The sequence below is a fragment of the Scyliorhinus canicula genome, chromosome 5, assembly GCF_902713615.1.
Source record: "Scyliorhinus canicula chromosome 5, sScyCan1.1, whole genome shotgun sequence".
In the NCBI taxonomy this organism is placed as follows: domain Eukaryota; kingdom Metazoa; phylum Chordata; class Chondrichthyes; order Carcharhiniformes; family Scyliorhinidae; genus Scyliorhinus; species Scyliorhinus canicula.
In genome coordinates, this window is record NC_052150.1 from 95,319,105 (window position 1) to 95,333,194 (window position 14,090).

The 14,090-nt window shown below is 45.2% G+C and overlaps 1 protein-coding gene across 1 annotated transcript in view; it reads left to right on the forward strand.

The window, feature by feature from the left end:
* Positions 1–8,922, forward strand: part of si:ch73-345f18.3 — a 33,029-nt gene extending 24,107 nt beyond the window's left edge. Inside the window, exon 4 of the mRNA XM_038796408.1 lies at positions 7,898–8,922. Coding sequence (XP_038652336.1) covers positions 7,898–8,268 — 371 coding nt within the window. The 3' untranslated portion in view covers positions 8,269–8,922. The remainder of the gene's footprint in view (positions 1–7,897) is intronic.
* Positions 8,923–14,090: the final 5,168 nt, after the last annotated feature.

A 14,090-nucleotide genomic window follows, 5' to 3' on the forward strand; every position in this document is an offset into this window, starting at 1 on the left:
AAGGGCTGTGGGGGTGAGCTCGGCCCAATTTCCCAAGTGATGGCTGCAAAACTCGCATTATAACACTGTTGAGCTCACTTTAATAGCCTTGTTATTCCGTCGGGTTCTTTTCAGTTCTCTGACCGAAGGTAGGTCTTGCCGATTATTCACTGATCACAGCAATGTGCCAAGAGATTTTACTATGGGTGTAGTGCTGAGGCAGGCCCTGAGTCTTTCCTTGGATTTAATTATTTTTTTCCTGATGAAAAGTCACAACCTGAAACATTAACTCTGTTTCTCTCTCCAGAGATGCTACGAAACCTCCGTAAATTTCCAGAATTTTAATTTTTATCGAAGATTTAATTGCAATTGTGAATTTTAAGAAAAAACATTAATGTTGGAAATCTACAATAAAAACAGAATTCTGCAAATGTCCAGGTTAGTCAGCAACTAAAAAAGAAAAAGGATCAAATTTTGCTGTGATCCTTTTGATCAAGGTAGTACTTCCTTCCAAGGAGAATACAATTGGCCTCAAAGCTTTTGAGGACACAATCACAGTGTATGGAAGCTTGAGGGTTCGATCTGACCCAAAAAAACCACATAGTTTGTTCTGGGTGGGATTAGAGGGTCATTCCCAGCCAGCACTTGTAGCACCAGGAACAACCTCGCTATATAACAGCACTCTGGGTTTTTTTTGAGCCTCAACAGGGATTTCTCCGCCGAGGCCCCACTCAGCTCCAACGAGCGGAGCTCCTCACAGCAGGAAGAGATTGAGAAATAGCACCCCAATCTCTTGACCCCCCCCCCTCTCTCTGATGTGACCCTTGAACCCCCCCAGCACCCCAGCCCACCTGTTGGGGGTCCTCACGTCCCCATGCACCCCACCTCACACAGACAGGGTACCGCCAGGCTCGATCTCAGGCATAGGCAAAGTGCCATGTGGCACTGCCAGGGTGTCCAGGTGGCACCAGCATGCCAGCATACCTGCCTGTCCAGATACCAGCCACCCGGGGGCCTCCAATCGCCTGGGAGACTCCCCCAAGTGCTGTTCCACCTGGTCCCTGTTTGTGGGGGCCAGTGCTAAATGGCGCCTGGCTGGGTCTCCTTGGTGAGGCTGGTAGATCCCGAGAGCTAGTTCAATCTGGCGTTGGCAGATATAAGTGAGTTCAAACTCAGTTACCTCTGCAGGTCTGGGTCCCTCCCATTGTGGGTGGGATCCAGATCGCAATATCTCACAAGATCTCATTAGATCTCGGCAGGTGTAACGACTGTCGGGAATCCCAGGGGAATCCTCGCCCGGGATCTACCGGTCGGGTCCTGTCTCGATTCCAACGGGACATGGCCGATAAATCACATCCTGAGTTTGCAAAGTCAATGGAGGTCTGTCAATTTGTATGGGATATGTTGATGCCTTCCCTACCATCCCTATTCATCTGAAATAATATATGAAGCCACACCACAAACTTTGTTGGTGTTATGCAATTTCAGCTTCACCTAATATTAAATGTGTGTACTGCAAATTAGGTGCTAATGCCTAAACTGGCAGTTCTAGAGGATCCCAGATTCCCACTCCACTTAGCTGAAGAATTTGGGTTATACTCATGCTGTTACTGTAGCATTGGTTCAAATTGTAACCACTTTGTATTAATGCTATTGTACAAGCAGAAAATTAAGAAGAAAGACTTGCATTTGTAGATGCACCTTTCACGACCACAGGAGATCCTCTAGCATTTTACAGCCAATTAAGTACTTCTTAAATGTTGCCATTGTTCTAATGTAAGAAATATTGCATCCTTATTTCCTTCTGAACATTGGTATAATCAAGACCAGAAATTCAATTATCATGTATGTAATAACCCTCACGAGACCCACGGTGATACCCCAATTGATCTCTCCGTGGGACTCATTGAATACGACCTCCCCCGTTAGTGGGCAAGAGGACCATCAGCTGGGGCTCATAAAAATCACCTGATAAAAGCCGGCCTGGACTGGGACCGGCTGTTTAGTATTCCTGATTAGGACCTTTGGATTGTAAGCCGAGTTGCGGTCTTTGCTTTTGTTGCCAAATTACAGTGCTTTTGGATTTACCTTCTTGGGACTCTTGAGCTTTTATAATGTCGGTTCAAATATGGCATGTGATATGTCGTCTCAATCTGCATTGGATGTGGATTATCGCTGTATTGATCAGCCTGGCCTGTAGTTACCCCATCTATAACTGACAGTAGGTCCACTCTTTGTGTAAATCAGGTGCCTTATGCTTGTGTGAGACCCTTTGCCAAACTGGTTCACAATTGAATGCAAGCTGCAGTTGGATTTCATGGGTGTACAGAAGTCTAAACAGAGGTTCTCAAACGGACACCTGGAGGCTGCCAGCAAAAAACAGAAGTACAAAATGTTGTTTTTGTTTGAATGTAGAACCAAGAAAAGCAGGAGTGTTCCTCTTGGTTCCACATTAGAACTGGAGGCGCTGATGACATGCATGAGCTTCCTTTAAGTCCTTGCCCAGCGTCTTGGCTGGACAATCTTTTTTCTCGCTCTGCACCAACACATTGCCTCTGAGGCGACAACTGGCACCTGCAGCTCCTCGGTAACATACAAATAAGGCCGGCAAACCACTTTGCCCTAGCGCTTCCTCTAGTCTCTTTTGGTAGCTTGTTCTGCACCTGGATTGCATCCTGTTCTGGATACAGTGCAATTTCTAGATCAAATATCTAATAATCGGTTTCACATATTGCTGGATTCACGTTGATAAAATCTTCTGCGGGTTAAATTTCTGTGAGGGATCTTTTGTCCGTTTACTCCAACTTGTCTACTCCACATGTTTCCAAACCGGAAACCCTGGATGAACAGGGATATCCATGCTTGCTGAAGTCTAGGTCTGAGACATTCAGGTCAGGCGACCCTGACCTATACAAGAAAGCCAGATATGATCTGAGGAGATCCATCAAAGATGCCAAAAGACAGTACCGGACCGAGCTCGAGTCCCAGGCTAGCCACACGGACCCCCGCCGACTATGGCAAGGTCTGCAAGGCATAACGGGCTACAAAATGAAGGCATGTAAAATCACCGTCTCCAATGCACCCCTCCCTGATGAGCTCAATGCATTCTATGCACTCTTTGAGCAAGAGGTCAGTAAGAGCATGCCCTCCACCCTGGAAGCCTCAGATGAACTTGTAACTGAGTTCACCATTGCAGATGTCAGAGCAGCCTTCTTGAAGGTCAACCCACAGAAAGCCACTGGCCCGGATGGCGTACCCGGACAAACATTCAGGTCTTGTGCAGATGAGCTGGCATGGGTACTTGCAGACATCTTCAACCTCTCTTTACAATAATCTGAGGTCCCTATCTGCTTCAAGAAGATGACCATCATCCCTGTACCAAAGAAAAGCCAAGCAGCGTGCCTTAATGACGATCGTTCACAGGCTCTGACATCCATCATTATGAAGTGCTTTGAAAAGTTAGTCACGGCACGAATCAACTCCAGCCTCCCGGATTCATACAATCATAGAATCATAAAATTTACAGTGCAGAAGGAGGCCATTCGGCCCACCGAGTCTGCAACGGTCCTTGGAAAGAGCACCCCATATAAACCCACACTTCCATTCTATTCCAGTAACCCACCGAACCTTTTTGGACACTAAGGGCAATTTCGCATGGCCAATCCACCTAGCCTGCAGATCTTTGGACTGTGGCAGGAACCGGAGCACCCAGAGGAAACCCTCGCAGACACGGGAGGAACGTGCAACTTCGCGACTCTGAAATCCTCCATGATTAGAGATCAAATTGTTTTTGGATTGCATGATACTAAGGTGCGAGTGTATCTATACGAGAAAATGAGCTCCAATTAGAAGATGCCATAAAAATTTGCTATGCTAGCGAACAACATGTTAATACGTTATTGCAAGAAATTTTGGCGCAAGTAATACAAGCAATGCATTGGTGTTGTGACGCACTTAGAAAAGAAATATAGTCTCAGCAGCCATTCTAAAGGTCTAAGTATACAGCCATTGCATGTAAATGATGTGGTTATAAGCACCTACCAAGGTAATGTCCAGCGTTTGGCAAAATAATTAATGCAGGGCAGTCGATTAACGTGATCAATGACATTAATTTAAGTGACACATTTTTCGTTTGCCTGGTGTCAGATGAAGATACGGCAAATGAAGCCATACCAAATAAAATGCCACCCACAAGTATAAGGAGTGCTGAAAGTAATATTGCAGCAGTAACAAGGGACAAATGGACTGTACCTTTGATTATCAATCAATCACTAATTACTGTTAAATAAGATACTGGTGCAAAGGCAAACCTAATCAGTATAAGTGATTTTAAGACCATGCAGCTAAAGCTGAGAATTCAAAATAAGCCGGTCTTACTTAAAGATTACAATGGTAAAAAGATTAACACCTTGGATACGTGCGAATTAGACATGCAAGTAAAAAACAAAGTGTACAAGCTGAAGTTCTCAATTGTTGCTGAAGGTCATGAATCATTATTGGGTGATGAAGCGTGTGAGGCACTGGGATTGGAGTGAAGAGTCTATAGCACTGACTGTCCACTGTGTACACATAGTAGCTTAGTGGAGTCCATTGTACAGGTCTTTCTGGAAATATTCAAGAGCTTTGGTGTCCTGCCTTTCATATATAAAATACAATTAAGAGAGGATGCTCAACTGGTTGTACATGCTCCTCGAAGAGTTCCAGCACCATTGCGTGACCATCTCAAGGCAGAGTTAGACAGGATGACACAACTTGGAGTCATAAGGAAAATAGAAGAGCCTACAGATTTGGTCAACTTAATGGTTTGTGTGAAAAAGAAGAATAACAATCTCAGGATTTGAATGGATCCCAAGGATTTGAACTCACGCAATGAAAGGGAGCATGATCAAATTCCAAAAAGGGAAGAGATCACAAGCGAGATGTCTGGTGTGAAATTTTTTTACCAACCTAGATGCATTGCAGGGATTCTGGCAGTTCAAACTTGATGAAGAAAGTACCAAGTTCTGCACATATAATACTCCTTTTGGCAGATGTTGCTTTCTTCGCATGGCCTTTGGCATTATATCTGCGACCGAGATATTCCACAGAGCTATGGAACATATCATTGAGGGCTTTGAGAGGGTCCAGGTCTCTGTCGTGACATTATCGTATGGGGTTCCACCTTAGAGGAACACAATGACAGACTGATCAAGGTCTTACAAAGCATCAGGCGGAATGGGCTAAGGCTCAATAAGTAGTAAATGGGCTACTATTAAGTCAAGAAAAAATTGTGATTCCACTGTCTCTACACAACGACATGCTAAAACTCATTCATGAAGGTCACCTCGGGATTGAGAAGTGCAAACAAAGAGCCAGAGATACTGTGTAGTGGCCTGGTATAAACAAGGATATACAAAACATGATAGAGAAATGTGAAACGTGTCAAAAGTATCAGTCCCGGCAAGCGAAAGAATCAATGAACATAGCTGAAATACCATCAGTTCCTTGCCAAAAAGTTGGAATTAATTTATTCCACTTCAGTGGCAAGGAATATCAGATGGTCATTGACTATTATTCAAATTTTCCACAAATAGCCCTTCTGTTAAGCTCCTCAGCAAGTTGTACGATAATGCATACAAAATCAATGTTTGCAAGACATGGCATACCTAAAACTGTGGTGATTGATAATGGTCCATTTTTCTATTACAAGAATGGCAAGAGTTTGCGATACAATATGATTTTGAACACAATACTTTGTGTCCATTATACCACAATCGAATGTTAAAGCGGAAAAGGGAGTTCAAATAATAAAGCAGCTATTAAAAAAGGATATGGACAGCAAAACTGATCCGTATCTAGGTCTACTAAGTTATAGAACTTCACCTTTAAGCTGTGGTTTGTCACCTGCAGAGTTACTGATGAATCGCAAGCTACATACCACATTGCCATTCCACACAAAGACAAGGCAAAACAAAAAGTTAAGATGTAAGCTGGAATCTCAGAGGCAAAAACAGAAGGACTCTACTGTACTCCCTATACAAACACAACTGTGCGCAAGATTTAACTCCAACTCATTCTATAAGTTTGCGGATGATATGACTGTGGTGGGTCGTATCTCAAACAACAAAGAATCAGACCACAGAAGGGAGATAAATCACTTGGTTATGGTGTACCGAAAACAACCTCTCTCTACACGTCGGAAAGACCAAGGAACAAATAATCAATTTCAGGAAGCGTAGCATGACACACATCCCCATCTGCATCAATGGCTCCAAAGTGCAGATGGTCGATAGTTTTAAGGTCCTGGGGGTCACCATCACCAACAGTCTGTCTTGGTCCACTCACATTGATGCAACAGTCAAGAAAACCCAACAACATCTCTACTTCCTACGGAAGTTAAAATAATTCGGCATGTCTGCATTGACTCACACAAACTTCAACAGATGTGCCATAGAAAGCATCCTATCTGGCTGCATCGCAGCTTGATATGGCAACTGCTCGGCCCAAGATTGCAAGAAACTCCGGAGTGTGGTGAACTCAGCCCATCGCATCACATAAGCTTGCCACCCGCACATTGATTCTGTCTACACCTCCCGCATTCTTCTAAATTCCAACGAGTACAGTCCCAGTCTACTCAGCCTCTGTTTGTAATCCAACCCCCTCAACTCTGGGATTAACCTAGTGAATCTCCTCTGCACACCCTCCAGCGCCAGTGCGTACCTTCTCAAGTAAGGAGACCAAAACTGAACATAAAACTCCAGATGTGGCCTCAGTAACGCAGCATAACCTCCCTAGTCTTAAATTCCATCCCTCTAGCAATGAAGAACAAAACTCCATTTGCCTTCTTAATCACCTGTTGCACCTGTAAACCAACTTTTTGCGACTCATGCACGAGGACACCCAGGTCTCTCTGCACAGCAGCATGTTTTAATATTTTATCATTTAAATAATAATCCCTTTTTCTGTTATTCCGACTAAAATGGATAACCTCACATATGTCATCATTGTATTCCATCTGCCAGACCCTAGCCCATTCACTTAAGCGATCCAAATCCCTCTGAAGACTTCCAGTATCCTCTGCACTTTTTGCTTTACCACTCATCTTAGTGTCGTCTGCAAACTTGGACACATTGCACTTGATCAAAGTGCAGTAAAGTACAGTGTTACTCATTTCATGTGTATTGTTTACAGGAATGATGTGCAGTATGTTTTAAATTCTCAAGGAAAGGGGATGTAATGTTGTGCAGTAACAGTGCATATAACAGTGTAGAGAACAGTATATATAACAAGGATATACGGCCTCCAACCACTTGGTGTTATGCAAGAGGAACAGGACACTGGAACTGGACAAAACCAGTTACAGGTGTTGTTAGTAGCATGGTTAGAAGCTCCACAGTTTGGTTAGCAATCGTTTAGTGTACCCACAGTTTATTCAACATGAAATAACTGGGGCTGGTTTCTCCACTGTCGGTATGCTTCATTTTGCCGGCAGCCCGGGGGCTTCCCGACGGTGTGGGGCTGCTCCACAATGGAAAACCCCATTGACCAGCCGGCGAAATGGAGCATCCCGCCGGCCTGCTGAACCAGAAATATGGCGCGGCGGGACGGAGAATCCAGCCCTTGGCCTTGAACTAGATGTTCTGCCGTACACTGATTAATTTATTACCATAGTACACAAAGAGAACAAGGTATATGGGTGAAATGCGGCCAATCAGGACTAGCTTAGTGGTTAAAAACTGGGCCGAAGGGCTTGTTTCCAAGCTGTAAATCTCTATGACTCTATAACTCACTCTGTTTCCGGAACATGTTGGTAGGGCAGTGAAGTGGGTGCCGAGAAATGTGTTGATGCTTACTGTCCATTTTACATTTTTGACGTTAAAAACATTAAAGGCCTTAATTATGAAAGGATTCAGTGCTTTTTATTCTTCATTTTCTTCAGGTGATTTTACAATCAAGCTAGACATGCAGGGCTACAATTTCTCTCTTTCTGTGCAGCCCAAACAATCAATCCCAAGGCAACTCCTGCTTGCACAGCAGTATACAAAGAAACTGTGTGTTTCCACAAAATCAATTATAGCAGCTGACACTAAACTCCAGGAGATGATCAACTCAATGCTACAGGCTGAAGATAAGCATCTTGAAATGGTGAAGCATGTGAATGATTCCTACCAAGAGCAGACACGATGTTTATCGAATGCTAAAGATAATTTCATGGAAGTAAAGCGAGCAAAAAATCTGTCAAATGTACACAAGGGATTAGCCGATAGAGTACTTAAAGACATAGCAGAACTAGCAGGCATAGAAGTCTGAAAGTTAAAAACTGATATATAATCAGGTCATCTAATACATTGTGGTTTCATGGCGACAAAAATTGCCATGGAATTTGGTTATCCATTTGGACTTTGCCTTCTGTCACTATTTTCCATTGTTTTCCTGCCCCCCGCAGTTTCCTTCATTGAAATGAATACCTGGGTCATCAACATCGATACAAGCTGATTGCAAATGATATTGGATTTCTATCTACCCACACACTCCCCCCACCCCCGCCTCACTAAAAACAATTCTTTAATTTCCACCTACAGTATTTCATACCTTGAACACACGGCCGGTGGGAAGTAAATGTTCTTACTCAACCAATATAACTCTGGGTGAGGTACTGTAAAATAATGTAAATGTATCTGCACCTCAAGTGTGCAATGGGTGAAATGTGTAAGGATTAAATAACCTCAAGTCAATTGGTTTCACAGATCTCTGTTGTCAGTTTAACAGGCAAGTGTACAACGTCAGGAATGTTTGGGAATTACAAAAATGTAATTCACTTGGCATTGGACAAACTTCTGACACCTTTCTAAGAGAACATGGGGTGGGATTCTCCGGTACCCAGCGGGGTGGGGTGTCCCGGTGGGACGGAGTGGCGTGAACCACTCCGGTGTTAGAGTGGTTTGCGCCCTGTCGGCCGGCGTGGAAGGCCTTTGGCGCCACGCCAGCCGGGGCTGAAGGAACTCCGCTGGCCGGCGCAGTTCCTCGCATGCGCAGGAGTGTCAGCGGCTGCTGATGTTATCCCCGCGCATGTGCAAGGGGGGTTCATCTACGCGGAGGCTGACGCGGCCGGCGCGTAAGAAAAGAGTGCCCCCACGGCACAGGCCCGCCCGCGGATCAGTGGGCCCCAATTGCAGGCCAGGCCACCGTGGGGGCACCCCCCGGGGCCAGATAAACCCCCCCCCCCCCCCACCCAGGACCCCAGAGCCCACCTGCGCCGCCAGGACCAACCGGTAAGGGACCTAGTCCAATTTACGCCGGCAGGACCTGCATATTACGAGCGGGACTTCAGCCCACCGCGTGGCATTGACCAGAGCTTCAGGGTACTGCCCGGGCATGACCCTTACTGCCTCCTGGAGGCTGTAACCTGTGTCCACGGCGGGTTATCTTGGTCAGATTCCCATTTGTCAAAAACTGTTGTAAGCCCCATTGATGTGACCTGGGGAAGGGGGGATTATCTAATGTGGGAGGGGGAACCCTAATGATATTACAATATATAGTAAGGGGTTCCTGACCTTTCATGGAGCGAACCCTATTACATCATTGGTGGGGGCTGGGACAATCGGAACAGGAAATCCCGACAGTGCAAAAGCTGCTTGGAACTCCTGTTGGATTCTCCATGGGATGCCCTCGGCATCATTCCCGACCGTTAAAATCAGGGGCAGAAAATCCCCCTAAGTGATTGTTCCCATATACTTTGTGGTAAAGTGAACTCTTTGTTAAGTATCTTCTTTTTAGATCTGCCTTTATTATTACTTAAATTACCTGTTGACAGAGGGTAATTTATTCATTCATTAATATTGAGAGGAATTCACCAATATTCATTAAATTCTCAGGTTAAAGGAAAAATTAATTATTTAATTTTATCCACAATAAAATAGCTGGGAGAGTTTTCCATCCCCGCCATAGCTTTTTGTAGCAGGAGAGGTGGCCTGCCATTGGCCTGCGGCAGAATCTTCCAGTCCCGTCACTGTCAAAGGGCTTTCCTGGTGGGGCAGCTGGAAAGTTTCGGCTCTTGTTAATAAATCAGGCTGAGTAATTGATCAGATTTATTTGTGATATAGTTATTGTTGGGTTTCCAGGTTCACATATACTCCAGGGGAAATATTTCCTCTGTCCACCATTTGTAGCCATGTCAAACACAATTAATTCTCGCAGCTGTCAGAAGAGGAAAAAATGTGTTTGTGTAGTGGCTTTCCAAGCGGCATTGACTGCCTCCAGGGAATCCAAGATTGCAATGCAAAGACGCTTTTCCCCCTTTCTTTGGCATAAATTGCCTATAAACAGATGGAACAGTCTTCCCAGGTTCTCTTGAACTTGATAGTGATGAATTGGATGTCATCCACCCTGGGTGAATAACACCATTTTAAGAAATATGTTTGTGAAGCAATATCACTTTTAACAACACTGCTATTTTTATCTTATGCACATACAATAAATACTTAATAGCCAACTATGAAGAACATTATCCTGTAATTGTACAAACAGTGTTGCTGAGAGTTACACAATCACATAATTGCGTTTGGGATATTGTAAAAAGGTTACATGCTCCAGATTTTATTTTTACTACTAGCTTAACATCTGTTGTATAAAACAAACCTCATTATGTTTGAAATAAAATGACAATTAGTACTTTTTTCTATATTTCTGTACATTCCTTGACTGGACTATTAATTTTTTTACGTTATTACAACAAGAAGTAGCTGTGGAATGTAAATCACTAACTATGACCTGAATTACACGTAAAGTGGTTAGCAGGTTCAATCTGTTCAGGCAATAGTGTATTTCCCCACAATCCTGCCATTCTGTCTCATTTCTTTCCTCCATCTGTACTGATATAGAAACAGGAATAAATATTATAACAATTATATAAATTACGCTCAAAAATGATCTTCATGCAGTGTGTGAAACATTATTGGGTGGAAATTGGCATGTATGTGCCTATTTTCTGGGTGTCAGTTTAGCAGTGTGGCTTCCTCTGCCCAATCTGCACCAACGTTGGCCCCACTGGGAAATTTGCCAGACCCAGTTTTTAAGGCTACTCGGGCGTCCACCTGAAATTGGTGCTAGATTGATGTTAGTGAGGGGCCTAATGCCTACAGAAGAGCTTTCTTGCAAAAGAAACAATATTGTGGGTTTTTGTGTTCACTCTTTATTGAGTATTCATGTTAATGTGCAGTATTGTACTCGCCACTCAATGAGACATGGTTGAACTTGCAGGCTTAGCTAGTCCTCCTTCTATGCATTGTAAAGGACATTGTCTGAAATTACTCTCAGCTGGACTTCAATCGTGGCCATGGTGTGAGTGGTCACACACAGGGCAGCTCCTGTTTGAAGGCCCAGTAGAGCTCTTTTTACCCGATACTGGGTGGAATTTTGATGAAAAGGTGAAGGTGAAGTTTTTTTTTTAGAACAGTACAGCACAGAACAGGCCCTTCGGCCCTCGATGTTGTGCCGAGCAATGACCACCCTACTCAAGCCCACGTATCCACCCTATACCAGTAACTCAACAACCCCCATTAACCTTATTTTTTAGGACACTAAGGGCAATTTAGCCTGGCCAATCTACCTAACTCGCACATCTTTGGACTGTGGGAGGAAACCGGAGCACCCGGAGGAAACCCACGCACACACGGGGAGGACGTGCAGACTCCGCACAGACAGTGACCCAGCCGGGAATCAAACCTGGGACCCTGGAGCTGTGAAGCATTTATGCTAACCACCATGCTACCGTGCTACCCCGCTCCGGTTTGGAGGAGTAGTTTCCCCCGGGAGACGTACATCTGCTGGTGATCAAACCTGGCAGAAGACAGTGAGAGACCAGGCTAAAGAGTTGGAGGAGGCCTGTACTGCAGCAGCAGTAAGCAAGGTGATGGGCGAAGGGCTGGTGCAAGCTGGAAGGCCCCAGATGGAGCTTTCAGAACCCAGGGGGAAGGGAGACACATCTATAAAGCGTATTCAAGGATTGATTACTTTGTAGTGAGTCGGGAGATTTTGGTTGGTGTGGAGGGGGCAGAGTATGCAGGAATTGTTATCTCGGACCATGTGCCCCACTGGCTGAAGATTCAGTTTAGAGCGGGATGGGAGCAGAGGCCAGGGTAGAGGTTTGACTCGGGGTCGTTGGAGGATGGGGGTTTTTGTGACAAGGTGCGGGCACCGATTAAGGAGTATGTGGAGTTGAATCAGAATGAGGAGGTGTCCTTGCGGACAAGGTGGTGATGGAAGATCAGACGCCAATACTACAGGAGAGGAGGAGCGGTGGTCTGACTCAACTGCGCAGCCCGCAGGTTGTGCTGAGACACTTTCATGGACACCGGTGACTTTTTATGTTCAGGGGCTACCTACTGCTCCCATTATGGGAGCCCTGCGGATCACTGGTGTTCCTTGGTTTCTTTTTGCACTTTGTTTGGTCTATGTTTGTCTGGGGGCGGGGGTAGGTGGAATTGTATGATGGCTACTATGTAACTCATAGAACCATAGAATTTACAGTGCAGAACGAGGCCATTCGGCCCATTGAGTCTGCACTGGCCCTGACAAGGAACACCCTACTGAAGCCAACATATTTACCCTAAGGGCAATTTAGCATGGCTAATCCACCTAACCCACACACCTTTGAACTGTGGGAGGAAGCCATAGCACCTGGAAGAAACCCACGCAGACATGGGGAGAACGTGCAGACTCCACACAGACAGTGACCCAGCTGCAAATCAAACCTGGGACCCTGGCGCTGTGAAGCCACAGTGCTAACCACTGTGCTACCCTGCTGCCCATGAGTTTCAACAGTTTCCCCTTTGTTATAGTCCAGGCTGAAGAGATTGATCATCTGCAGGCCCCTGGTTTCACTGACTTTATTGTGTGGAGCACTGGAAACACATAGGCCAGGTACAGAAACTGCCAAATAAGGCCCCAACTGAATTGATATTGGCTATCTGCAAGAGCACTTAATTCAACATATAAATTTTTATTGCCATATGGACTTTGCAATTACCCACTCGCATTTACACAAAAGAACAAGACCATGCTATGAGTATGTAATGAATTTCCAGACACAGGTGATTGCAGCAGGATGAAGGACAGCAAAATAAGCCATCAGACTCCATAATGGGCTATTAGCTGGACAGATGAGGGTGTTTCAGAGAACAATGGATCTTGATTGAATCACCCTGGATAAACAGGAATATCCTATTTTTCCCATTAACAAGTTGGGGTCTGGATGGGAGAATGGACCTCCGGCCAGTTGTGGGTGTATACCTATGACTCAATGCTAGCAGACCAGTATAAAGGAAGGAACTTCGGAACAGATCTTCAACGATAACCTGGGAGTCCCACAGTCACAACCTTCTCCAGAAGATGGGCCGCTGGGTTTCGAAGCCCAGAGAAGATATCCACATTGAGTGATTGTAGCCTGGCCAGTCTCTTTTACCAAGTGTGGGTAATACCCAGAGCTCAGCTGTGAGTCTGAGCTATACTTTGTGTGAGTGAGAGAATTGTGAATAAAAATGCTGTGGTGATCCACCAGTGTGTAATTGTGTGTGTGCCTGTATTAGGGGATGTACAGCAGTACCTGTATTACAGGTTCGTTGGTAGCCCCTGCCGGCTAGCTCCGCCCACAGGGAGCCGTATAAATATGTATGAGTTCTCCTGAGCTGCCATTCTACCAGCTGCAGTCGAAGGATAAACATTTCCCGGAGTCATCCAGCCACTGGCCAGCACCAACACCGCCAGCACCGACGCCATCGACGCCGACACCGCCTGGGCAGATGTCGCCACCACTGTTGCGTCGCTCCCAACGAACCGTCAGACCACCGGACAGACTTAACCCCTGACGGGCACTGGGTTGCAAGATGGACACTTAATTTTTTTCCCCCTCCCCTCTGTAAATAATTCATGTATTCTGTATATAGTTCCATGTCACCCCCGCCGGACTCATTTTTAACAGGGGATGAATGTGGTGATCCACCACTGGGTAATTGTGTGTGTGCCTGTATTAGGGGATGTACAGCAGTACCTGTATTACAGGTTCGTCAGTAGCCCCTGCCGGCTTGCTCCGCCCACAGGGAGCCGTATAAATATGTATGAGTTCTCCTGAGCTG